The sequence below is a fragment of the Malus domestica genome, chromosome 12 (assembly GCF_042453785.1).
Source record: "Malus domestica chromosome 12, GDT2T_hap1".
Lineage (NCBI taxonomy): Eukaryota > Viridiplantae > Streptophyta > Magnoliopsida > Rosales > Rosaceae > Malus > Malus domestica.
Window position 1 is genome coordinate 14009194 of NC_091672.1, and position 27066 is coordinate 14036259.

The 27066-nt window shown below is 36.6% G+C and overlaps 1 protein-coding gene across 1 annotated transcript; it reads left to right on the plus strand.

Moving 5' to 3' along the window:
- The first annotated feature begins 4422 nt into the window (after positions 1-4422).
- On the plus strand, positions 4423-7986 carry LOC103430193 (probable protein S-acyltransferase 1). The gene is made up of 6 exons (XM_008368329.3): positions 4423-4761; positions 5309-5488; positions 5626-5934; positions 6106-6327; positions 6429-7073; positions 7794-7986. Exons 1-5 carry the CDS (start codon positions 4651-4653, stop codon positions 7002-7004), a joined length of 1398 nt encoding a protein of 465 aa, XP_008366551.3. The 5' UTR covers positions 4423-4650; the 3' UTR covers positions 7005-7073; positions 7794-7986.
- The last annotated feature ends 19080 nt before the right edge of the window (positions 7987-27066 follow it).

Below are 27066 nucleotides of genomic sequence, written 5' to 3' on the forward strand. Positions count from 1 at the left end.
GTGCAATTTCTTAGGAGTGACTTGAGTCCATCCTTCAACTTTGCTTGTCTTAGAGGATGCCCCCAGCAGTTGAGGTAAAGACTTTGAGTCGGAAGAGCCAGAAGTGAAGGTGGTATAGTTTGACTTCACCACATCGTCAAGATCTAGCTCGATGATTCCTTTCTGAGCCAGCTTCAGGATGAGATCTTTCAGCACGAAGCACTTTTCCGTTGGATGACTGATGAAGCGGTGGAATTTACAGTATCTTGGGTTGTCGGTACGATTCATCTCTTCCGGCCGTCTGCACTCAGGCAAACTGATCACCTTCTTGTCCAACAGGTCATCCAGCATGGCAACTACATCAGAGTCGGGGAATGGATAGATCTTCTCCTCAAGCTCCTTCAAAGTGCGTCTACGTATCTCTTGATCACGAAAAGCTTCGGTTTGAATCGCCTTGCCTCGTGTGGAAATTTTGACGGGAGCTGTGTTGACCGTCATCGCTTCCTTGGTGGGTTTCCATGCAGCCTTTTCCACCTTTTGTCCCAAGAACTTTGTCGTTCTTGTAGTCGGCGATCGGTTCTTTCTTCCCATGATGGGCGATGCTCAACTCCATGTCATGGGCGCGGGTGGCTAGCTCTTCGAATGTCCGTGGTTTGATGCCTTGAAGGATGTATTGCAAACCCCATTGCATGCCTTGGATGCACATCTCGATTGAAGAGGTTTCCGAGAGCCTGTCTTTACAGTCGAGGCTTAGAGTGCGCCACCTGTTAATGTAGTCAATGACTGGCTCGTCCTTCCACTGCTTTGTGCTCGTTAGCTCTAGCATGCTCACAGTGCGGCGCGTACTGTAGAAGCGGTTGAGGAATTCCCTTTCCAACTGTTCCCAGCTGTTGATGGACTCAGGCTCTAGGTCCATGTAACACTCAAAGGCGTTTCCTTTCAGCGAGCGCACAAACTGCTTGGCGATGTAGTCTCCCTCCGTCCCCGCGTTGTTGCAAGTTTCGACGAAATGTGCAACGTGCTGCTTTGGGTTTCCTTTTCCATCAAACTGCATGAACTTTGGTGGTTGATATCCCCTCGGCATCTTTAGGGCATCAATCTTCTTGGAATAGGGCTTCGAGTAGAACAAGGAGGTATGTGAGCTCCCTTCGTACTGCGCCTTGATGGTGTTGGTGATCATCTCCTGCAGCTGCTGGATAGAAAGAGATCCCATGAGTGCCGCTGCTTGGTCTGGCTCCGGCTTCCCATCGATTTTCTTCACCTGGGGTTCTTCGTCTCCGCCAGCTCCTCCCTTTAGTGGATCATCCTCTGGGTCGGGTTTATCGCCGTCCTGCGCCTCCAGTCGGTTGACTAGTGCTGCAATTTGCAAGTCTTTTTCTTCCACAGTTCGGGTTAGCCTTGCAATTGCTTCATTCATTTGAGCCAGCTGCTCATCGATTGAAGTTGCTCAAATGGTCATGACTTGCATGGCTGAACTGTCGCTTGAATCGGCATCGGAGAGCATGGATTCGGAGTATTTCCTTGGGCTTTCCCCCCTTGGTGCCCTTAGTGAGGCTAAGGTGATCAAAGGCTCGTGCCTTGGGTGCTTTTGTTCCCTTGGTAGAGTTGATGCAGAGGTGAAAGAGGCGGCAGAAGTAGCTCTTGCCATGCTTCGAGTCGTGATGCCCAAAGTGACACCAGTTGCGACGATGACGCTTTTGTTCTTTGCGCCGGTTGCGGGAACAGTTTAAGCCTTCCTTGATGCCATTAATTTTGGAAGTGCACTTGAATTTCTTGAACGGAGAAAGAGATAAGAGGTAGAGATTGTCCCACTGGGCGTGCCAATTTGTGAACACGGAAAATTCCTGAAACGAAAGAGACAAGAACAACGTGCACAAACAAAATATTTGTATTTGATGATTTTGGGTTACAATCTCTCTCTATTTTGATCCTCTGATTCGATCTCCGTAAGGTATTGATTTGTGGATGTTTCCTTGATCCAAGGGCCGTCGAGGCTTGATCTTGGATGAACTGTTGGAAGTTTCTTCAAGGGGCCGTGGGCTTGATCTTTGAAGGTGGATTTGAGCGGATTTTCAAAGGGGCTTTTGGGCTTGATCTTTGAAGAACAATGACGAACGGATCTCCAAGGGCTTTTGGGCTTGATCTTGAAGAACAGTGATGAACGGATCTTCAAGGGCTTTTGGGCTTGATCTTGAAGAACGGTTGGATGTGTGGATTTGTCGACATTGTTGATCCAAAGGGCCGTTGGGGCTTGATCTTGGATGAACGGATGATGAACGATGGTGCTTTCTTCAAGGGTCGTCGGGGCTTGATCTTGAATTGGTGGATGGTTGATCCAAGGGGCCGTTGGGGCTTGATCTTGGAAGAACGATGAACGAAGAACGAGGAACACTTTCTTCAAGGGCCGTCGGGGCTTGATCTTGAATTGGTGGATGATTGTTGATCCAAAGGGCCGTTGGGGCTTGATCTTAGGATGAACGATGAACGAATAACGCTTTCTTGATTCTTCGGGAACCTGGATGCTTGAGAGCTTCGGAGTTTCAGAGCTTCAGAGCTTCAAGAGTTTTGCCTAATGATTTTTTGGTTCCCCTAAATGAATGAAATTGGCTTCTATTTATAGAATTTTCCAAGGCCTAATTTTGAATATAATATTCCAGATGAAATAAGTCGTTTCTGCCAAGTGTTGACACGTGTCCTATTTGATGACTTTTCCAACTCATTTCAATTTTCATTGAGTCACACGCTACGTGTAAAATTTATGTAATACATGAGCGTTGACACTTTGATTTATCGGTCAACATTTATTTACGAAATTTCGATGTCTACAGTAAGCAATAAATGAAAACAAAAATTACTACTACCAAAAGCCGCATATAGTAATTCAACTACGGTTTTTTTTTTTTTTTTTCCGAGCTTTCATTAAAGGTTTTGGTTCATTCCAAATATATAAAATCACAAGGGAAAAATTATACAAAAAAGTGTAGGATGATATTTTTTGGATTGTCAATGACAAAATTTTATTCTATATAAAAAAAAAAGAAAAACAACACTTTATTACTTAAACATTAAAAAATTATCAATACATTAAAAAAACCCTAACACTATGTTTGGATGAAGAAATTTAAGATTACTAAGGAATTTTAAAATGACGGAAATTGAAATGACAAGATTTTATTTTCAAGAATTTGTAAATTTTCTTGTTTGGTTAATCTAAAAGAACAATGGAATTGAATACTGAATTTGTTATTTTTAAACTCTAAATCATAGAAATTGGGAAATGACACCTATTTACATGGAGTTTGAACTTAGGAATTGAAGGTCCCAAATTCCAAGTTTTTTTTCCACGTAGAAATTCTAAATTTTCATGTTTATGAATCCAAACAAGGGAATTGGTGTATGTTAATTTATAAATTTTAACTTTTACCAAAATTAAGTTTATTTCCCTCATCCAAACATAGTGTAATATATAATTGTGCCCAATTTTGCAAATAAATTTAAATTGAAAACAAAAAACCACTATTAGAAATGCCACATTTTATAATCTAATTATTGTTTCTTTGTTATTTAAAGTAGACATGAAAAAAATGGAAAAAAAAAAAAACAAAAATTACCATCTTTGTGGCGAGAGAAGGAATTGAACCTGGGTGGGAAAGGAAACAAAAATCAAACAAAACCATGCTAGCATACTGTTATCTATTATGAACGTTTATTATGTATCTAAGCAAAACAAAACCATATATATGTGTGTGTGTGAACCAACATAATTTTTTTTGGTACCCCTCATTTTTTTGGGCCCCAAGCGGTTGCAGTGGGTCAGAGCCGGCCCTAGATGAAGTCACATTAAGCACGCACCAAGCCATTTTGATAGGTGCATAGCAAACCACAATTGCTTCTCATATAAAAAATAATACCTTGAATAAATCTATGGCATAGAGACAATATACTCGCATTATACATATCGTATCAACATAGGCATCATCTCAATACAATAGATGCAATATTTCAACATTATTGATATTGTAACAAATTTATCTCAATACAATATGGTTAAGGAATCCTATCAATACGTTATAATTGGCATCTATATTTCTATTTTTGCTAAACACCTTTTAAATCAGTGTATGATGACTAATTTCCATATATTATATACATAGGTGCAGTTGAATGAATGAAGTGTAGGTGCAAGTGTAAAAGTAATATTGGTTTTGGGCGCGAAAAAAGCGGTAGGGTTGGGAAGCCAGCAAGTTTGTTGGAGAGGGGTTGTAAGACAGGTGCGGGTGAGAAAATTGTGAATACGGGGGAGCACCGGCACAGGCAGCTGTGCTTTGACCCAAAACAGGTAATAAAATCATAAACTTACAAATTAAAATATAAAAAAATAGAAAAAGAAACAGAGAGAGAGAGAAAGAGAGAGAGAGAGAGAGAGAGAGAGAGAGAGAGAGAGAGAGGGAGGAAGCCACAAGCCTAACCCAGATGATAATGTAAGGAGAGCATCCTCCTCCTGCAACCCCAGCTGTGTTTTTAATCTCATTTTATTCGCTTATTACCCAGCAGATCAAAAAATGGTTCCATCGATATCATTTTGATGCGGGTATATATGCGAATAAAAGGAGATTATTTGTTGAAGAAACCATAAAAAATAAAAACTAAAATTAAAAGAAAAAACAAGAAATGAGCAGGAAAAAGAGCCAAGTCTGGGATGCTCCCTCCGACGACACAGCCGCGGCGGCCCCTCCTCCTCCTGAAAGAGAAAGGCAATACCTTGTGTGGCAGGGTAACAATGTACGTATGGTTTATTTTTAATTTACCTCTTACATGATTATGATTATTATCTCTTATCCTGTGCTTGTTTTAATTAATTTGTTGCTCTAATAGGATAGAACCTTGTAGTTAGCTAGAGAGAGATCTTGTTTATGCAGACCGAATCATTCGTTTGGTTTTTGTAACAAACTGCTTCCCTTTTGATGCCTCTTCTTATGATTAATTTCATCAATTATTTACAAATTTGGGTATATGATTTTACGAATTTATATATGATCTCGATCATGTGTTGTTTAGGAGGAGGATTAGGTTGCTTGATTTCAGACTAAGAAGTGATGAAACTGGAATTAATTAATAATTTTGTCTTCCTAATGACCTGCAAAAAGCAGTACTAATCAAGAATGAACATAAATATGTTATTCTGAGGCACGAACAATGATTATCAATCATTTCTTTTTCATGCAATATTCTTCTTTCAAAGTAGTCTAAGGGCAACTAAAGCGAACTTCAAAACTAATTGTATGTATATATGGACTAACACTGGTGGAAAACTTGTACGTGTTGTCAGAAATTTTTGTGCGGTGGAAGAATTGTGTTTGGTCATGACGCCGCATCGCTGTTTCTAACAAGCTTTTTGATTGGATGTCCTGCACTAACATTCTGCATAAGAATGCTTGTAATGATGAGACGACAAGATGGACATTACGACTATCCCGTACTAATTGGGGGAATAATCCTCACTGTTTTGGTTGGTAAATTGTAATTTAATTTATTTAGTTAATTCCTCCTAAATTGTTTTATAAATGAACTAAATTAATCTAGCAAATTAACCCAATCTGAATTGGTTCAAGGAAGGTTTTATATTATATAATCTTATGCATGCAGGATTTCATTTTTCTATACTTGACATCCGGTAGAGATCCTGGTATTATTCCGCGGAACGCACGACCACCAGAATCAAGCGAGGCATATGACGGTCCTACCCCTTCAATGGAGTGGGTCAATAACAAATCCTCCAGTTTGAGAATACCCCGAATAAAGGATGTAACTGTCAATGGCCACACAGTGAAGGTCAAATTTTGTGACACTTGTTTGCTGTATCGTCCACCACGTGCCTCTCATTGTTCCATCTGCAATAACTGTGTTCAGAAATTTGATCACCATTGTCCATGGGTGGGCCAGTGTATTGGATTAGTAAGTCTACTACTTGTGTCTAGCACCGCTACTAGTTAGTTTGCATGCGTATGTGCGTGTACATACTAATCAAATGTTAATTTTTTTAATAAAAACATTATTTTTACTCTAAACTATACCAAGTGATATCAACTAATTTTGTTGTAACTCGACTTGTTTGGTTGTTTGCAGCGTAACTATCCGTTTTTCATTTGTTTTATTTCGTCCTCAACGTTGCTATGCATATATGTGTTTGTGTTTTCGTGGATCAACCTTGTTCGACAAGGAGGCAATCTATGGAGGGCCATGGCGCGTGACATCGTATCAGTTATTCTCATAGTGTACTGCTTTGTAGCAGTCTGGTTTGTTGGTGGCCTTACAGTTTTCCATATCTATCTGATTTGCACAAACCAGGTATTTCTTAGTCTTTGTGTTCTTGGATCCAAAGTTCTTAATCTGTGTGTATATATTCTAACCACTAGCTAGCTGCTTGGTTTAATTTCCTATTTAAACAGACAACATATGAGAATTTCCGATACCGTTACGATAAGAACGAAAACCCCTACACAAAGGGACTACCGGGAAACCTGAAAGAAGTGTTCTGCTCAAGGATTCCTCCCTCGATGGTTAACTTCAGAGAATGGGTTTCGGTTAAGGACATCAACGACGTCGACATAGGAATGGCATCCATCGCTTCAGAGAGCAATAGAGGCTTCATCGCCTCCAAAGAGAAATTTGACATAGAAAAGGGAAATAAGTTTGGAAAGGATCATGGCGGCAATATCATTGTTCCAAGTATTCTGCAGAAATTGGACTACAGTGGCATTGATGATGGTAACATGAAGAAGAACAGGAACAATAATAATTTGAGTGGCGGTGGCTTTAATGATAATAATCTAAAGAAGGGGACGGCAGCAGAAGACGGTGATGTTGGACCTGCTGCTGCTGGATTCATTTTGTTTCCTAATAACAATACTGGTCAAGAAGAAAAAACAAATTTAGATGATCATCGGGGGATGAAGAGTAGTTCCGACCGAGGATCAGTTAATTCATCTACTCATGGTAATGAAAAGAGGACTATTCATCAGTAGTAGTTCCAATGCAATTGGACTCCACCCATCCATCCATCACTAGCATGCTTGTTTTCCAGACAAATTAAGGTAGTGTTTCTCGATCTTTTTCTCTGTATAATTTTCCATCAAGAATTCAACGTTGATCAAGATATATGTTTAACTGATATCAAAATTCCTCATCGGACTACTATATATATGTATATACATACATATATACACACGCATTTAGTGTTATCTTGTAGCTAGCTAGGATACTTAATTCATTCATAATAATTAAAAGTTGGATCAGTGACCTTTATTTTAATCTAATGTGAGCTTGTTTCATAGGAAACTTCATGTAATTTGCCACAATGATTCAATGCTAGCAACTTCTCATACTATCTTCTCGACTCTCCTTCTTATCTTGCTATGTTGCTTGATGATCAGAACCAACTACTCTCTAAACCAACTCACAAAAAATCAACCAAATAAAAAACCGTTTAATTGTCTAATTAACGTTGTCAAACTTTTAGTGTTTAAAAGAGAAACTTGGTTCATCTATTTATTAGATACCTATTAGATGACTAAACAATTCCGAAATTGGTTAATCTTTTGCATAGTTGATCTTTAATGAGATCTAGAAAATAAACGATTCCAATCATTAAGCAACAATATGGAAGGAGGAGAGCTGAGAAGGTTGAAATGAAAAAGTTGTTTCGCCTTTTGCACCTCCAGATAAATCCACCTTATTGAATGTCTGAAATTAATGTTACATGCATGCATACTAATACATAAATGAGTTTACCATGTCTTACTGCTTTTATTCAGGTTTTGCTGGAGAAATTTTTTCTCGGTGCATGTGTGCCAAAAAACATATTGACTCAACTTGATGGGGGGCTTAAAATGCTAAATTACTTAGACTCGAAGTCAAATTTGAAGATCAATGATGTAATTATATGATTGATGGAATGTAGAACATGAAATTGATTCATTCTTAAGCACATTCTTGTGTGTTTAAACAGGTCCAAACACCTACTTTATCCTACTTAATTCAGTACGTACTCCAACTGCAAAACTACTGTGATCTGGCACAAACAAGTCCAGTAAATAATTAAAATAATGAAGCTGCTACATAAATATTAAAATTAAAAAGAAATTTGTTTCACAGAGTTGAGTTATTTTATTTTTAGCTTTTAGGAACTATGTAATTTATCCTTTTTTTTATCCTTTTGGGATTAAAAATGGGGCACGCAATAAACACGCTTTACATGTTTAATGGATTAGTGAACTTCACTAATGAAAATGATCATGTTACTTTACAAAGAATCCAATCTCGATTGTTACAAGGCTACATGCTAAGTTACAAAGAACATTGGCACATGGTTTCACAACTTTAATGGTCCTTAAAATTGAGACCCTTTGTCATTTTGATGATTGAAATTGAAGATGATTAATATATGTCATCTTTAAAGTTAATTACCACACATCAATGTCGCCTTTATACTTGGTTTATGTTCAAACCTCCGTTAGTTACAAAATGTGTGCTCTAAAAGTCAATTACTAATTTTAAAAATTGATAACTCTTAGAAAAATACAAATGATTAGTCTATAATCTAATAATGGAGCAAGGCCACTAGTCAAGGTTTACACATATAGTACTACATAGTGTGTCCATGGATAACAACTAACAAACATAAGAAGAACTGAAGAAGTAATCTGAAGATGTTAGGTTAGAGTTTTTCTTCTTATATCCTAAACTTTATCTTGGTTGAGGGATTATTAAGTGGATATCAATAATTCAGTAAGATTGGTACATACTATTTTTAATCAATTGGCAAAATGGTTTGCCTCAGGTCATTTATGTAGAGGGCACTAAGAGGAGTATGTAGATGCTTAAATAGAGGGTGAGTACAATAAATACGATAAAAAAATAATTCTTACATGAAATTCTTATTGGAAATGTGCCCTAAATCCAATCATATGATGATACTTAACGGACATTTCACATGTTAAACCAAACTAGTTTAATATAAAGGCAAAAATTATTGTTTAAAGTTGTCTCATATAAATGTTATATGCTTAAACGATACATCCAAGGAATATGTAATTAGGAGAATGTGATCTAAAGAAGTTAGATTCATGAGACCATTCTCTTCCGTATACATATCCTAAATGTTCTTGATCATAGGATTGTCAATTGAGCATTGACGATCATTTAAGATCAATGCATGCTATGTCTTCTTTTTGGGTGAGTGACTGGTCTTGAGTCATTGATGTGATTGACATCAAGACAACAATGTAGGTGCTCAATAGAGAATGAGTCCACTAAACGTGATCAACAAGGAGTTCTCATACTCATGTCACATGAGAACTCATGGTTAGGATAATGCAAAGTAGTCATTTGACTTGATGCATCATAGTTGTCTTATGGTTGGGTCATTCATTTTTTTCTATGTCAAAGGCACTCCGTCGATGTCCACAACATAGTTGGGTTAAGCCACTTAGCCATGGAGGCAAGTAAAAATGTAACAAGGGATCTCTAACCTTCAAACTATTGAGGGAGAATACTTTATGATATGATTAAGAATCTCTTGCCAAAGTATGAATGAGATTTAGGAAGTCATTCCAAATCATATTCAAAGTAATCATATAAGTAAGAGAATCACATTGGATGGTAGACATGAGTAAATTATCTAACCAAATAATGTGGTCAAAAGTATTGTGTTAGAGAAAAACCATATTGCATTTGTAATCCTAAACTAAATAAGTTCTCCAACCTCTTATGATTAGCTTGGGTAGCCATGAAATACTGCTAGGTGTCACTCATGGTTTACGGAAGCCCTGAAGATGTAGATTCACTAAAAAGAGAATTGAAAGTAAGTCTCAATTCACAATCGATTAGAAAGAGTTTTCAATTGCCCACTGCCTCGCTAAAAGAAACCTAACGGACCGCACACCGTGTAAGGTAATAATTGAATAAGGATTAATTAAAAGCTAATTAATCATACGAAAGGTGCATGCCAAGATTTAAGTTTCAGGTTTCGAGACCTAAAATGAGTTTTGGTCCATAAGACCCATTGAGTTTAAGTTGTATGATAACTAAAACAAAATGGGAATTAACTCAAATCCAACTGGACAAAACCGGCCAAATGGAGAGGGAGTGGTGGTTCACTTATTACAAGTTTACCACACACTTACAAGGAGTAAAAAGACAGCTTTATAGGGTTTCTTTCAGGAAAGATGAGAGAACACAAGCTCTCTCTTTCTCTCTAGGAGGCTAGCCTTATGGGAGGAAGATACTATCATCTTCTTCCTCCCACATCACTCATCATCTTCCTTCCACTCATCCTTGGTGTTGGAACTTAGGGATCTCAAACTTTGGAGACTTTTGGAGAATCCATTCCCCCATCCAAATCCAAGAAGATACGGAGCTAAGAAGCAAAGTTCTTCTATCCACATCCATGGACCCAAGGAGTAAGGAGACAAAGGAAAGAATGCCCTCACATGGGTGAATACCCTTTGCTAAGCAAAGAGATGCTTCAAACATATAAAAGTTTCTCTACTCACTTTGTTTTTTTTTGTTGCGTCTTGGTTCACCACAACTACTAGGCTTTGAATTTCATGGTTTAAGTTTTGTTTTAAAGTGCATAGAAACATGCTTTTGCCATTTATTCGTTAAATGCATGTATTATGTTGCTTAATGAACTTAGTTTTTCAAATATTTTCCTTCAAGTGGTATCAGAGCCTAGCTCTTGTAGTTTGTGAACCTTTATGGGTTTTGTTGTTCAATCTTTTGATTTGAATGTTGTAATGGTTACAAGCATGTTCTTACTTCTTTGAATGTAAATTTGGTTTGAAAATTTTCCGTCTCAAATATTGTAGATGTGGTTCATATGAGCATGAATTTTATGCCTTTAGTTTTTGGAACTCCATCCAAGTCCATGGGTGGGTTTTTTGGGTACTTGCTTGTCTTGTTAAAAATGTTTTAAAGTGACATTAGGAACCCCTAAATACCCTAGTATGTTAATATGTTATATATTTCCTTTAAGTTTGAGAGGTTTTGGGGTGTCTTTGGGTGAAAAATGTTGATGGAGCTCTTATGGGTTTCATGGATGTTCTTCAATGTTCTTGTTGTGTTCTATACCCAAGCAAGTCTTCAATTATAACATCCATATGATTACAAAGTAAAGCTTCTAAAAACTCAAGGTAGTTTTCGACATATTTTTCTTCTACACCCAAGCAAGTCTTCAATTATAACATCCATATGATTACAAAGTAAAGCTTCTAAAAAATCAAGGTAGTTTTCGACATATTTTTTGTAATACCCTGAAAATTTAAACATATGAATTATATATTCATAATTATGAATATGTGAAGACAATCGAAAATAAATCGATTTACGATTACGAAAATAAATTGGGAAAATTGTAAAGTTTTGTTTCTGGAAATTATTATAATCTATGTATTGGTATTCTTGAGATTTTATGTTATTTTTCGAGTAATTATATTAATTGTTTGAGTTTAGTTTTAAATTAAACTGGTTACGAAGTTTGAAGTTTGGAAATTAATTATTTAAAATTCGTAGACCATTCGAGGTCACAATTTATATTTTTGAATAAAGCTCGATCTTACGAACACGTGGACGCAAACTGTTTGTGAAACGAAATTATAAGCACGCAGTTCTTATATTTTTTAGAAAGCTAGTGCCTCTTCGATTTTCGAATTGGCCTCTTCGATTTCTGAGCTAGCCTCTTCGATCTCTGAAATCTCGTCGAGTGCTGATTTTTATAGAGGCACACAGTTCGTTTCTAAGCACACTTGAATTTCTGCCCGTAGAAATTCCCTTCATTGCACTTCTAAGATCTCGATTTGTCCGACCTCTTCTTTCTTCAACACCTTTGAAAATGTCTGGCCCCTCCGACCGTCATTTTGACTTAAACCTTGGTGAAGAGGCATCCATGCCTACTCTAGACAACATATGGCGCCCATCCTTCATATCCCCTACTGGTCCTCTTACCGTTGGGGATTCGGTGATGAAGAATGATATGACCAATGCGGTGGTGGCCCGGAACCTTGTCACTCCCAAAGATAACAGACTACTTTCCAAACGGTCTGATGAGTTGGCTGTTAAGGATTCTCTGGCTCTCAGTGTGCAGGTGCAGGTTCTGTGTCTAATATGGCCCAACGTCTATTTGCTCGAACCCGTCATGTTGAATCATTGGCGGCTAAAGTGATGAGTCTCAAACAGGAGATTAGAGGGCTCAAGCATGAGAATAAACAGTTGCACAAGCTTGCACATAACTATGCTACAAACATGAAGAGGAAGATTGACCAAATGCAGGAATCTGATGGTCAGATTTTACTTGATCATCAGAGGTTTGTGGGTTTGTTCCAACAGCATTTGCCTTCGTCTTCTGGGGTTGTACCGCGTAGTGAAGCTCCAAATGATTAACCTCCGATACCTCCTCCTTCTGTGGCTCCGCCGACTGTTGATACTCCACCGACTACTGAGTCTTCTCCTAAGCAGCCTTTGTGAAGGCTCCTCTCTCTTGTATTTTTCTGCCTCCTGTTCATTTTCAACAAATTTTAATGTAAACTACCTTGCATATATGTCAATGTTTCAAAAATAAATCCACACCAAAAACAATTAAACAAGCAACAAATAAAAATGACAATCATGGCAAAATAAAATTGCAGAAAATGGAAGGTTTTTAAGAACGCAAAACATAGGTTGCCTCCCAAGAAGCGCTTGCTTTAACGTCTTGTAACAGGACAAAACTTCCTTTAAAGCTTGGATAGGGCCCACGGCACTAAGTGAGATTTCTTCCACAATCTGCCCCACATCACTCTCATAGTATAACTTCAGGCGATGCCCGTTCACTTTGAATTCGTCGTCATTCCTTAAGCTTTTAACTTAGACTGCACCATGGGGAAAAACATTAGTGACAACAAATGGCCCAATCCACTTAGACCGTAACTTACTAGGGAACAATCGTAGATGGGAATTGAATAGTAGCACTTTCTGTCCAATTGAGAATGTTTTTCCCCGAATCATTTTGTCATGAAACGCCTTTGTTTTCTCCTTGTAAATTCGCGCATTCTCATAGGCTTCGTTCCGTATCTCCTCAAGTTCATTCAATTGGAGCTTCCTATTCATTCCAGCAGAAGTCCAAATTGAATGTTTTCACAGCCCAGTGCGCTTTATGCTCCAGTTCCATAGGTAGGTGACACGGCTTGCCGTAGATTAGTCGAAATGGAGACATCCCTAGAGGTGTTTTGTGGGCAGTGCGATATGCCCACAGTGCATCATCTAAACGCAAGCTCCAATCATTCCGGTTTGGCCCAACCGTCTTTTCCAAGATTTGCTTGATTTCTCTATTTGAGACTTCGGCTTGGCCACTTGTTTGAAGGTGGTATGGCGTGGAAACTCGATGCTTCACATTGTACGTTTTAAACATCGCCTCAATGGTGCGATTGCAAAAGTGGGAGCCTCTATCGCTTATGAACACCCTCGGCATGCCAAATCTGGAAAAGATGTTAGCCTTGATAAAATCTGCCACCACTCTAGAATCGTTAGTACGGGTGGCCTTGGCTTCCACCCATTTCGACACATAATCAACGGCTAGCAAAATATAAGTAAAACGATATGAGGGAGGAAAGCTAGCGCCTTTTCGATTTTTGAATTGGCCTCTTCGATTTCTGAGTTCACCTATTCGATCTTTGAAATCCCGTCGAGTGCTGATTTTTATAGAGGCACGCAGTTCGTTTCTAAGCACACTTGAATTTCTGCACGTAGAAACTCCCTTCATTGCACTTCTAAGATCTCGATTTGTCCGACCTCTTCTTTTTTCAACACCTTTGAAAATGTCTGGCCCTTCCGACCGTCGTTTTGACTTGAACCTTGGTGAAGAGGCATCCATGCCTTCTCCAGACAACATATGGCGCCCATCCTTCATATCCCTTACTAGTCGTCTTACTATTGGGGATTCGGTGATGAAGAATGATATGACCGCTGCGGTGGTGGCCCGGAACCTTGTCACTCCCAAAGATAACAGACTACTTTCCAAACGGTCTGATAAGTTAGCTGTTAAGGATTCTCTGGCTCTCAGTGTGCAGGTTCTGTGTCTAATATGGCCCAACGTCTATTTGCTCGAACCCATCAAGTTGAATCATTGGCGGATGAAGTGATGAGTCTCAAACAGAAGATTATAGGGCTCAAGCATGAGAATAAACAGTTGCACAAGCTTGCACATAACTATGCTACAAACATGAAGAGGAAGATTGACCAGATGCAGGAATCTGATGGTCAGATTTTACTTGATCATCAGAGGTTTGTGGGTTTGTTCCAACAGCATTTGCCTTCGTCTTCTGGGGTTGTACCGCGTAGTGAAGAAAATATGTGAAGAAAATCGAAAATAAATCGATTTACGGTTACGAAAATAAATTGGGAAAATTGTAAAGTTTTGTTTCTGGAAATTATTATAATCTATCTATTGGTATTCTTGAGATTTTATGTTATTTTTCGAGAAATTATATTAATTTGTTTGAGTTTAGTTTTAAATTAAACTGGTTAGAAGTTTGAAGTTTGGAAATTAATTATTTAAATTCGTAGACCATTCGAGGTCACAATTTATATTTTTGAATAAAGCTCGATCTTACGAACGCGTGGACACAAACCGTTCATGAAACGGAATTATAACAAAAGAGTTATTAACGTTTGAAGTTAGGGATATTTTTGTAAATTTAATCTTTAATCTAGAAGGCTCCAAATTCTAGAGCAATCCTTTGGGGCCACATGGACAGCTGAGATGAAAAGGGGAGGAGAGAAAGGAGAGAAGGAGGGCCAATCAGAAAGAAGAGAAATGAGGGGAAAGGAGAAAAGAAAAGGAAGGGAATCGGATCCCCTTTGAGTACCCGTGACTCGACCTGGTTCCATCTCCCAACTCCGGCCACCTTTGACGATGATGTTGGTGTCAAAATGACCCTTACCTCGAGACCATTCGATCCCTCTCCTATTTTCATTCAAAAATTTAATAAAATTTAGTGGATTTTGAGAGGAAACTGTACGGAATGGCGCACGGGTTTGGCTTCGATTCACCATGATCTGAAGCTAACTCTGCCCATCACTACAACCCATAGTCTCCCCTCAACCTCAAGAACAAAGCCCGTGCATTGGTTGGAGCGTCGGAGTGGTTTTAGAGACGAATCAAGAACATCCCAAAATCAAGGGTTTCCTGCGGCTCGTAGGCAATTTCAGGTGTTTCCCGGCCAAATTGGACTTGGCCACAGGTATGAAAGTTGTTCTCCTCACTAAGATCTACTTGCCTGTAAAATTTAGTAATTTTTGGAAATAGTTGATATTTTTCGACAATTCGAGGCGACCAACCACCACATGCTGCAACGCGTGACTAGTGGGCCGCCATTGTGATAGGAGCATATTTATGCTACTTAGTTAGAGTGTTTTCATGCATTTATGTTGTTAGTTCCTAGTTATTTTAGTATTTTAAGCTATTGTCGTGTGTTTGTAGGTCCAAAGGGCTAAAGTAGCAAGAAAGTGCATTTTGGTGCATTTTGGAGCAGTTTTAGGCTTGGAATGAATAGCACATGCATGGAGCAAGGTGGATGGAAGAAATTGAAGACCAAAGGAGGCTAGGAATGAGCAAAGATATAAAGGAAATAAATTCAAGACAAAAGAAGTCAAGGAACTCAGAAGAAAGAATGAATGTTAACCAAGTTTCTTTATTTTGTCCTAAACCTTTCCTAATCCTAATTCACCTAAGTTCCAGCTGCAAAGAGGTGTCCTAAATATTTTAGGACACTCAATAACATGTTTCTAGAAGGCCTAATCCCATTCCAAGGTGGTGCCGCACCTTCCCTCCCTTTTCCTTCCCTTGCCGTGCAAGGCATCTCCTTTCCTTTCCTTTTCCTTGTTACACATACCCTTTCCTCTTTCCTAAACCCTAGCCTCATATCTCCTTACCCTTTTTTTCCCTTGGATTCTGTTTGACTTAGCCCTTTTCCTTGTGGACTTAGAGTTAAAATCTTTCTAAAATAATAAAAACTTTAATTCCCTTTTCCATTAATTTCTGCTGCACCCCCTAGCCTTAATTCGCTAGGGTTTTGATATGCTTTGAGATATATTTAAGTGTGTGCCGCAGCTTTTATGGGGGGACATCATTCATCACCACAAAAACACAAAAACATCCCTTGCCGCAGCCATACACCATTCATCACCACCATTCATACTTTCACCCTTTTCTTCCATACAATTCACCACTCAACCCTACACCCATACCTTGTGCCGTAGCAAAGAAGAAGAATGAGGACCCTTGGACGTGCTTTCCGTTCAAGTTGGATTGCTGGAACGTTTTTTTAGGTGTTTTCAATCTTTTGTTTTCAATGTCTAAGTTTATGAATCTTTGTTTTGCGAACATGAGGAGCTAAACTCGTTTTAGCTATGGGGAAATTCAAAGCCATGAACAGATTTGCAATATGAATTGATTACTTCCAGTTGTGATTCTGTGAATCGTGAATACAATTTACTTAACTGTTTGATTTAGAACTTATTCTTGTTTGTGGATTAAGGATGCATACTTATTTTGCATGCATGAATGAATTTGATGCTAGAATATAAGGAAATTTCACCTAATAGTTATGAACTTATATTCATAAGTAGTGGAGGTTGCTAGTCATAATCGTGTTAAGCAGATTCCTAGCATGAGTATCATGCTCATCATAGTTACGAATGCTTTGTCAATGCTTATGATTTTCACAAAGCTTAATGATCTTTCATTGTATCTTTATTATGTTGTTCATGTAGGGAACTTTTGAAGAATAATTTGAGTTGCCAATGTGTTATCCATCAAATTCAATGACTTAAGGAAAATCTGAGGGTTAATTAGTGATGTTCACGGTTAATCTGAGGCGTTGAGGTTCATGGTTTATTGGAAAAGCAACTGGAAATCGATTTGTGTGCAAGTGTGTCATGTGTGGAGAATGACCCTCTAGCTAGCTTATCATCCATCCGATTCACTAATTTTGTGCCAAAATCTGTTTAAGTCTTTAGTTTACTTGTTTTACTTTAAATTCGTCAAACACCCAATCCCCTTTACTTTATTTTGTCAAATTAGTTAGAATCTGTCCAAACTTGTGTTATAAGTGTTTTAAAGTGTTTTGAGTCAAGTAAAATCAATTTTCATCCAAATCACCTCCTAGTGTCTAGTTTGAGTCTATTTGATTGTTTTGTGCTGTTTCGAGTCTTTTTAGTTTGTTTTGAATTCTTTGAGTCAAGTTAAGTGTTTTCAAGCCTAATTTTATGTTTTCAAGTCAGCTTTAAGTAGATTAGCAATCCCTCCTAATCCCCGGTCTAGAACGATCCCTACTTACATCTTTATTACAATTGTCAATAAGATGGTTTAATTTGAGTGCTAGTTTTTATCACATCACATTGTCTTTTTCATGCAAATTGCGATATTCTGAATCCATAATTGGTAACCATTTGATTTGATTTGATTGTAAAAGCTAATGGTGAATATGGTGGTTACTAGAATATGTTTGGAAATTGATAAAGAAAGGAAGGAAGGAAATGTGAACTACGAAAGGCTTGATCCTGATCAAGGGTACGTAGGCAATCTAACAGTGTTAGATGCAGCCTTAAATAATCGAGAATCCTTGTTTGAGGAATTGAGCTAAGTAAGGAATTTGGTGAAAATTTTGAGATTTAACCTTATGTTTTGGTGGTTAAATGTTGGTCATAAATCAATGTGTGAGAAATGGAGAAAATTGAAGTAGAGAATCGTAAGTAATGATAGTTAACTAAACAAGAGTTTAGTTGGGCCTATCATCGATAATTATTCCTGAAAATAAATATTTCGGGGGCGGGGTGTTACATTTTTCTTCTATACCCAACCAAGTCTTCGGTTATAATATCCATATGATTACAAAGTAAAGTTTCTAAAAACTCAAGGTAGTCATTATCTTAGGTTGAGGATATTATAATAGGAAAACTAATGAAAATGACTTGAAAACTTTGAGTTTTAACGATAAGGACAAAATAAAGGGTAAAGTCTATAGTATCAAGATTGACTTTTTAGTGTTAAAATATGGTTTTTCGTTAAAGTGAATAGTACCGAGAGTTTTTCGTTAGAGTTCCCTATTATAATCAATATGCACTAGCACTGGATGTTATAAGCACCAACATTGGAATAAATAAGCACCAGCATTGGATGTTATAATTGAAATGGATCTTATAATCAATATGCAATTTCTATGGAAAGTGAATGTTGTGATTTAGCTTAGGTTTTTTGTTTTTTTAATTTATATATATATTAAAATAAACGGGTAAACAAGTACCAGTTTATAACCATGATTAATACTCATAATCGCTCATTTAAATTTCACGTGTAAACAGTTATACCATAACTATTTAATTATCCAAAAGGGTTACCCATAACCGTAATCGTGAAATTTAAATAGGTGGATAATCGCAGTTACCCATAACTGATTGGTATTTGCCTATCCCTACTTCCTCCTTTATCTTCATTTTGTTTCAATTGTCTAGCTTGACATCACTTTTGAAAAGAAAAGAATAAGAAATGTTAATTGCTTATTGTAAATAGGCAAACAACCCAATAACAGATTCGCTCCAAACTTCTATTAAAGCCGACAACTTTCCATCAAATCGAAAACCAAATAACATACTTACAATAATTACAATATACGCAAGTTACAATCATTTGCAACATATTTGCAATAGCCAATTTCAATATTATCATTCAAAATGAGATCCCTATGATTCACAAAAAAGCTAGTAAACAAACCAAATTATTTCACAGTGTAAGGCTAAGAAGCCACAACCTAAGGTTGTACAATTAGCAAAATAATATCCACACCAAAAGGCATCCCATAATATTATCATCCACTTTGTCGCTTAGAAGCTTTTGGACGAACATTTTTTTGTGTTCGGAATCTATTGACCTAAACACTCCCACATTTTGTGGTTTTTCCAAAATAAGAGTCAGTCCATCAATTTGATCAATAGGAGAAAGACCCATTGCTTTAAGTTCGTTAGCTATATCACTATGATCTGCAATACCTCAAACTATAACTTCAATTACCATTTGCGTCATTTTCTCACATTCAACATAATATTTTTTCAGTCCATTGAATTACCTTAGTTCCATCATTTGAACTTCACGTGCCTCTTTTCCTCTTTCTTTGACTATTGAAAATTGGTTGCTTTGTTGGCTTTGCTGGTCCATTGGAGAAACATCATTTTCAGCTCCAATATCACATGCATCAACCTCAATATGGCTTTGCTCCTCCATCATTTCAGTAGGGGTTCTACCAACATTACCTGTAGCACGATCCTTTCCAAATATATATGCAAATGTATCATACAGTGAAAAAAGTTTGCTTCTCCATCCTTTGACATCTTTATTTTTCTAAGATTATATTAACATAGCAATATTAAAATTTAGCATATTAAAAAATATAGCTACAAGAATATAACTAATCGGTAAATAATATAGGATATCAACCTTCACATAAGTTTGCCATGCTTCTTCACTATCAACTTCAATGCATTTTTTGACATCATTCCATGCAAATCCACTTGTGTTCATCATGTCAAGGACTAAACTATATGTTTTTTTTCCATCTCTTCAACTTTGACTCAATATATGGACTTGCCTTTATATTCGCATTAGGACATAAAACATTGACAGCTTTTGCAACTTTAATCAAAGTACTTTGTTTGAAAGCATATGTGTGGTGCTTCCTAGTAATAAAATCCTCAAGAACGGATAGAATGATTCTTCTTCAAATGCTTCCCATTTATGCCTCTTTCCTTTTGGCTCTTGAACAGCATTCAGATTATTGTAATTAAAGCATACAAATCAATTTGCATACAATCCGATCAATGAAAACGAATTACATTCAATGGTTTGCAATCCACTCATTTTGCATAATATTGAATCACTAAAACGAATTACATTCAATAATTTGCAATCCAATCATTTTGCATAATATCAAGCATATGCATAAAAAAATTTAAAAAAATTAAAAAAAAAAGGAAACTAATGAAAAGAGCTTGAAAACTTTGAATTTTAACAATAAGGACAAAATAAAGGGTAAAGTGCATAGTACCAGGATTGACTTTTTAGTGTAAAAATGTGATTTTTCGTTAAAGTGAACAGTATCAGGGGCTTTTAGTTAAAATTCCCTAAAAAAAGGATAACTAAAATAAAATTTTATCATTAATACATATATCTAGTTCAGTTGTTGGTTCCTAATTACTCCCCACTCATTATACATTTCCTGAGCCATGACATTCTTCTTTGCAATATACTGGTTAGATGCTCTAACAGTACCAATATATTCACATTCTTCCGTATTTTGTCCATCTTCTATTACTGGCAAATTCTCAATTGGATCTATAAATATCTCTTGCCTAATAAGATTGTGTAGTAGACAACAAGCAGTAATTACTTGACCTTGTGTCTTTATGGAATAGAAAGATGGACTCCTTAGTATCTTCCACCTTCCCTTTAGCAAGCCAAAACAATGCTTAATTACATTCCTCGTCTTGAAATGCTTCATGTTAAAATACTCTTCCTTATCGGAATGTGTTTGTTCCTCCCATTTGGATAAATGATAAAGTATTCCTCTATATGGTGCAAGGAATCCTTCACTATTTGTGTAACCACCAACTACAAGGTAATAATAACCTAATAACCAAAAGAAACAGACGCCATTAGTGTTTTATAGTTCAACTAGACCTAACTTTACAAATTTGAGACTAACTAATAGTCTTACCCATTAACCCATTGGGCCTAATAATTGCATCATGTAGCACTCTAGAGTTTGATGTGGAGCCTTCCCACCCTGAAAACATATATATGAACTGCATATCCCCCGAACATACATCTAACACATGAGTTGCAACTCGACCCTTTTCTTGTCTGGTATCTTGATTTGTCAATTTCAGGTACACGCACATCAATGTGCGTTCCATCTAATCCTCCCAAGCAATTCTAAACAAAATAAAAATAAAATAAAAATAAAAAAAAGAAGCTTTTGTTAGTTTATACAAAGGGAATATCTAGTTAGAGTTTAGGGAAAACGATAATAGTATTAATATGCCTTAGAACATCGCCACCTATGATCCATAGAATCACTAGGCGCATGCTGAGGGGCTTTTATTAGGATACCTTGTAATCGCAAAATTCTTTGCAACACACTATTGAAATATCTACTTATAGTCTCTCCTGACCTATAAAATCTACACCAATACTACAATTCTTAGTATGATGTAATATTATTTGTAAGGTCATACACACCTGCTCCTCTAAAGACACCAAACCATCCTTTTTAACCCTCTCATCTTGACGAAGTAAGTCACATAATTTACCAAAAGTCCTTCTATCCATTCTCAATCCGTTGACGCATTCAATGTCACTATTCCCTATTATACCATCCAGATAACACAAACTAATCTCTTGTCTAGCAAGTGAACAATTTAGTCAATGCGCGTCTTTCAATATGTCTTTGTTTGGCCTTTAGCATCACCAACACAAGAATCGTACAAACGTAAATTGTATCTAAGTGAGACTTCTCTAACAATAAAATCAATAAAAGCTTCCTTCAATCCATATATATTCAAACTAAAAAACAAGATAGAAAAATATGAAGATATTATATATATATATATATATATATATATATATATATATATATATAATCACTGTTATTAAGGGCATTGACAAAAGAAGTAATTCTGTTATAAAATGAACTTGATCAAACGAATTCATGATATAAAGAGAACCAAAACAACAAATAGCAACAACAAAAATAAAACATCAAACAACAACAAAGAAAATAAAACAGAGTAGAGTTGAGTATCTTTATTTGTCTCTTTGTCAAGAACTTAGAGTCATGGCCCTAAATGCTAACTTACATACGGCATGCAATACTATTTTTATAAATCTCGTATGAAACTTTTTATTGGAATTTTGTAATTGGATTCTCAATACTTGGTTAAAAATATGGTGACCAGACTTGGCATAATTTGTATGTAACTTTTCATTTATCAAGTTTTTGTTTTGTCAATAATTGGTGTGTAACTTTTCATTTATTAGATTTATTTTTTTTTGGCCAAGTTCTACAACTAACTTGTAGGTTCTTCATTGACTTTGATGGAGACTAAACATACAAAACTGATTAATAAAATGAAGAAAACTAGATCTGACTAATAAAAGGAAAAAAACTAAAAATACAAATCTGAAACCATCATTTGCCTACACCAAGACAATGGCAAAATACATCCAAGAGAACACCAAAACAATTAACAAACAATAGCAATTCCAATTTGAAAAAAAGTAAAAAACAAAAAACAACCACTATAGACTTAAGCTTTTAAAAAATAAAACGAGCCAGATGCAGAGGCCGCAACCACAGAGAACCAATCAGAACATGCTTCATCATAGCCAAGGGAAGGAAGAGAAAAAAACACGACTATAAGCGAAGCTAAAGTCGAATCTGAAACTCAACCCCACCTCAGCCTATCAGGGAAAGTTAAGAGGGTAGAGGATCCTATCTTTTGAAATTTATATCAAATCCAATTCATGACAAATATTAGAGATCAGGAGGTGTCAGTCATGACAAAAAAAAAACTTGATAAAAGTTAAATGGAGTCCTCAAATAAAGCTCAGGTGTCAATCATTTGTCAAGTATCTCCTTGAAAAAATTCAAAAAAGTTGAAATTTGAAAACTCCAAATTCTAATCTCAATTTGAACCTAAAAATCAAAACCCTACTTTTTTTTCTTTTTTTTTAGTGCACAGGTCTATTATTGAAAATTTCTCAAACCCAAAACAACAAAATCAAACAAAGCTAGTAAATTCACGATATGCAAAACAAAATCATAGAAAAAAAAAATCTTGGATTAGAAATTTACTAGACGAGGAGCAGATAAGAGTGAGGAAGACAAGGATGTGGGAGCTAGGCAAGAAGCAAGCAGGATGAGGAGCAAACAAGACGTGCGACAACTCTCTCTCACAAGAAGAGCGACGGTTCTCTCTCTCACACGAGGGTCTTTGATAGGAGCATATTTATGCGACTTAGTTAGCTTGTTTTCTTGCATTTTCATAGCTAGTTTCTGTTTATTATAATGATTTAAGCTATTTTCATGTGTTTGTAGGTCCAAATGACAAAGTTGGCAAGAAAGTGCAATTTGGAGCGTTTTGAAGCAGTTTTGGGCCAAGAATGGATAGCACATGTATGGAACAAGGAGGATTGACGTTTTTGAAGTTAAGAGGCTAGGAATGTGCTGAAAAGATGAAGAAAATAAATTCAAGACAAAGAAGATAAGGATTCAGCTAAATAAAAGAAACATTATCAAAAACCTTATCCAACCTTATCTTATCTTATCCTATCCTAACCTTATCCTAATCCTATTCCTTAATTCCAGATGCAAGGGGGACTTATTTTTAGATTAGGATACCTACAAATTAGGTTTCTAGAAGCCAAGACCCTATCCCTAAATTGGTGCTACACCTAGCCCTTCTAGAAGCTATATTTCCTGATGCAAGGACTACTCATTTTCCTCCTTGGAATCTGTTGAGAATTGTCCTTGTTCTTTGCTGATTTGGAGTCCTAATTCAACCCTTTTGATAGAAGCATATTTATGCGACTTAGTTAGCTTGTTTCTTGCATTTATGTTGTTAGTTCTTACTTATTATAGTGGTTTAAGCTATTTTTGTGTGTTTGTAGGTCTAATTAGCAAAGTTGGCAAGAGAGTGCATTTTGAAGCATTTTGGAGCAGTTTTGAGCATCAAATGGATAGCATACATGGGGAGCACTTTGGATGGACGTTTTTGAAGTTCAAAAGGCTAGGAATATGATAAGGAGATGAAGAAATTAAATTCAAGACAAAGAAGATAAGGAATCAGCTCAAAAGAGGAAACATTATCCAAAACCTTATCCAACCTTATCTTATCCAAACCAACCTTATCTTATCTTATCCTTTCCTAATCTTATCATACCTTAAATCTAGCTGCAATGGGACTTAAATATCTATTTCTAGAAGCTATTTCTAAAAGCATTCCCTTCTAGAAGTCCTAATTTCTGCCACAAAACACATTGTTTCTAGAAACCCTAAAAATATGGCGCCTAAATCCTTCTAGAAAGCTTTGCGTTGCTTTGCAAGCCACTCCCATTCCCTCCAATTTCTGCCGCACCTTTCCTCACCCAACTCCATTTGGATTCTGATTTAATTAGCCCTTTCCTTATGGATTTGGGTTGTGCAAATCCTTTTCAGAAATTAATTGCGCCAAACCTGTTTCCTGGTAGACTTATACATGTATGCCGCACCCTAGGGCCTTAATTCTTTATTTGTGCTAATTTCTAACCCTTACCTGATTACTCTAGGGTTTTGCCGTGCCTATATATATGTGTTTTAAGCCAAAATTCATACACCACCCCCACACCATTCAGAAACACATCATGCCGCAACACATACATCATTCTACACCCTTTGCTGCACCATTGGAGAGGAAGAGAGTCTTGCCGTGCCTTCCATTGATGAAGAAGGTCCTTGTGCACAAGCCACCTGCAACAATTGGAGTTCTAAGAGTTCTTTCTTCCCTCGTTTTAGTTTCAATGTTTATTTCAGTTTGCTTTTCAATTGCCATGAACATATGTAACTAAGTTTTTCTTAGTTAGAGGTGAATTCAAAGCCATGGACATATGTTTAATATGAATTGATTCCTTTCAATTTTTGTTTCGTAAAACATGGATGTGATTTACTTATCTATTTGATTGATAACTTATTCTTGTGTGTTGATTAAGGATGCATACTTAGTTTGCATACATGAATCTGATGCTGAATTATAAGGGATTTTCACCTAATCGTTAGGAACTTATAATTAAAAGTAGTGAAGATTGCTAGTCACAATCGTGTTAAGTAAATTCTTGGTTGGAGTAGCAAGCAGTTCTGATAGGAGCATATTTATGCGACTTAGTTAACATGTTTTCTTGTATTTACTTAGTTAGTTATTGCTTATAAGAGTGTTTTAAGCTATTTTCGTGTGTTTGTAGGTCCTAATAACAAAGTTGGAAAGAAAGTGCATTTTGGTGCAATTTGGAGCAATTTTGGGACAAAATGGATTGCATGCATATGGAGCAAGTGGGATGGACGTTTTTGGTGTTTTAAAAAGGGTTTCAACACATGCAAAAATCTGAATAATGAAGTTGAAGTGTGGAAGTGTGCAGATACATACACTTAAGGAACAATTTGAAAGGAAAAGAAGTGAAAGATGCCATTTGTTGGATTGCTTTACAACATGTATTCACATTTTCAGCAACTACAAACATAATTGCAAGCTGAAATGATGCATAGCATGTGTGTAGAGGTGTAAAGTGGCCAAAAGTTGATGTTTGCAAGATGAAATGATGCAAAACATGTGTGTGAAAGTTGTCTAACAGCTAGTACATGTGGAAAAGGGATGGAATACAAGGCAAATGCATCAGAAATTGAAGAATGAAGGCACATGGACAGCTACAAAGGAGTTGAATTAGCAAAAGAGGAATGATTGCCTTTTGTTAAAGGCAAGACACAATGATGAAAGAGCATGTAAACTAGCTGTTTTTGCATCATTTTGGTCTTTGTTTGTATTGTTTATTGAAGCCACTTGAGTGATTCTTTGTTTTCGAGCTTCTATAAATAGGGAGTGAAGGGAAGAACACTACACATTACACTACATCAAAAACACATCAACCACCCCTCCATATTCAGAATTTTCGCCAGAAATCAGTCCCTCTCTTTGCCGCAGCCTTCCTTCACCATTCTTCCATATTTTTCTTATTCTTTTTACCCTAGCCGTACCCCTCATCAATCCTAAACCCTTCCATACCATTCCCTACCCATTCTCCCATACAAATACCACCCTAGAACCTGACTTTAGACCAAGTGTCGCAGCAAGGAGGAAAGAAGACTTGTGGATGCACCTGCTGTCCAAGTTGGATCATCTAGGTGTTTTCTTTCTTTGGATTTTAATGTCTAAATTTATGTATCTTTGCTTTGTGAGTATGAGGAACTAAACCCCCCTTGGCTAGAGGGGAATTTGAAACCATGTTTATGCTTGCTATATGATTTGATTACTTTTAATTGCGTTTCATAAGTTGTGAATTCAATTTACTTATCTACATGAATTAAAACTGATTTGTGTATGTTGGTTGAGAGTGCACGCTTAATTTTCATGCATAAGTTTGATGCTAGGATATAAGGGAGTTTCACCTAATCGTTATGAACTTATATTCACAAGTAGTAAAGGTTGTTGATCACAATCGTGTTAAGTAAATTCTTGGCATAAGTTTCATGCAATTCATAGTAACGAGTGCTTCGCCAATGCTTATGATTTTCATAGAACTTAATGATTCTTGCTTGTATCTCTATTATGCAATTCATGTAGGGAACTTGTGGGGAATGCTTTGGGTTGTCGTATGCAATTCATCCAATTCAATAACTTAAGGAAAATCTGAGGGTTAATTAGTGCAATTCACGGTTAATCTGGGGTGTTGGGAATTAATGTTTTATCGAAAAGCAATTGGAAATCGTTTTGTATGCAAGTGTGACATGTGTGGAGAAGAACCTCTTAGCTAGCTTTCCATCCATTCACTTTTCTCAAATTCGTTTTAGAATCTGTGCAATTTACAAGTTTTGTTTTTGTTTTCAATTTTCGTCAAAACCAATTCCCCATTTATTTTAAAGTGTTAGATTAAGTAGAAATTAATTTAGTTTGTGTTTTTAAGGGTCTTGAGTCAAGTTATAACCCAATTTCGTCCAATTTAGTGTTAGGTGTCAAAACTGCCCAGAAAGTGTTTTTAAGGTAGTTTTGAGTGTTTGTTTGCTGTTTTGAGTCTTTTGGTTTGTTTTGGTGTTTTAAAGTTTAGTTTTGCATTCTTTGAGTCTAGTTTAGTGTTTTAAACTTGTTTTTACGTATTTGAGTCAGTTTTCAAGTGATTTAGCAATCCCTCCTAATCCCCGGTCTAGAACGATCCCTACTTACATACTTTGCTACAATTGATAAACAGAGGGTTTAATT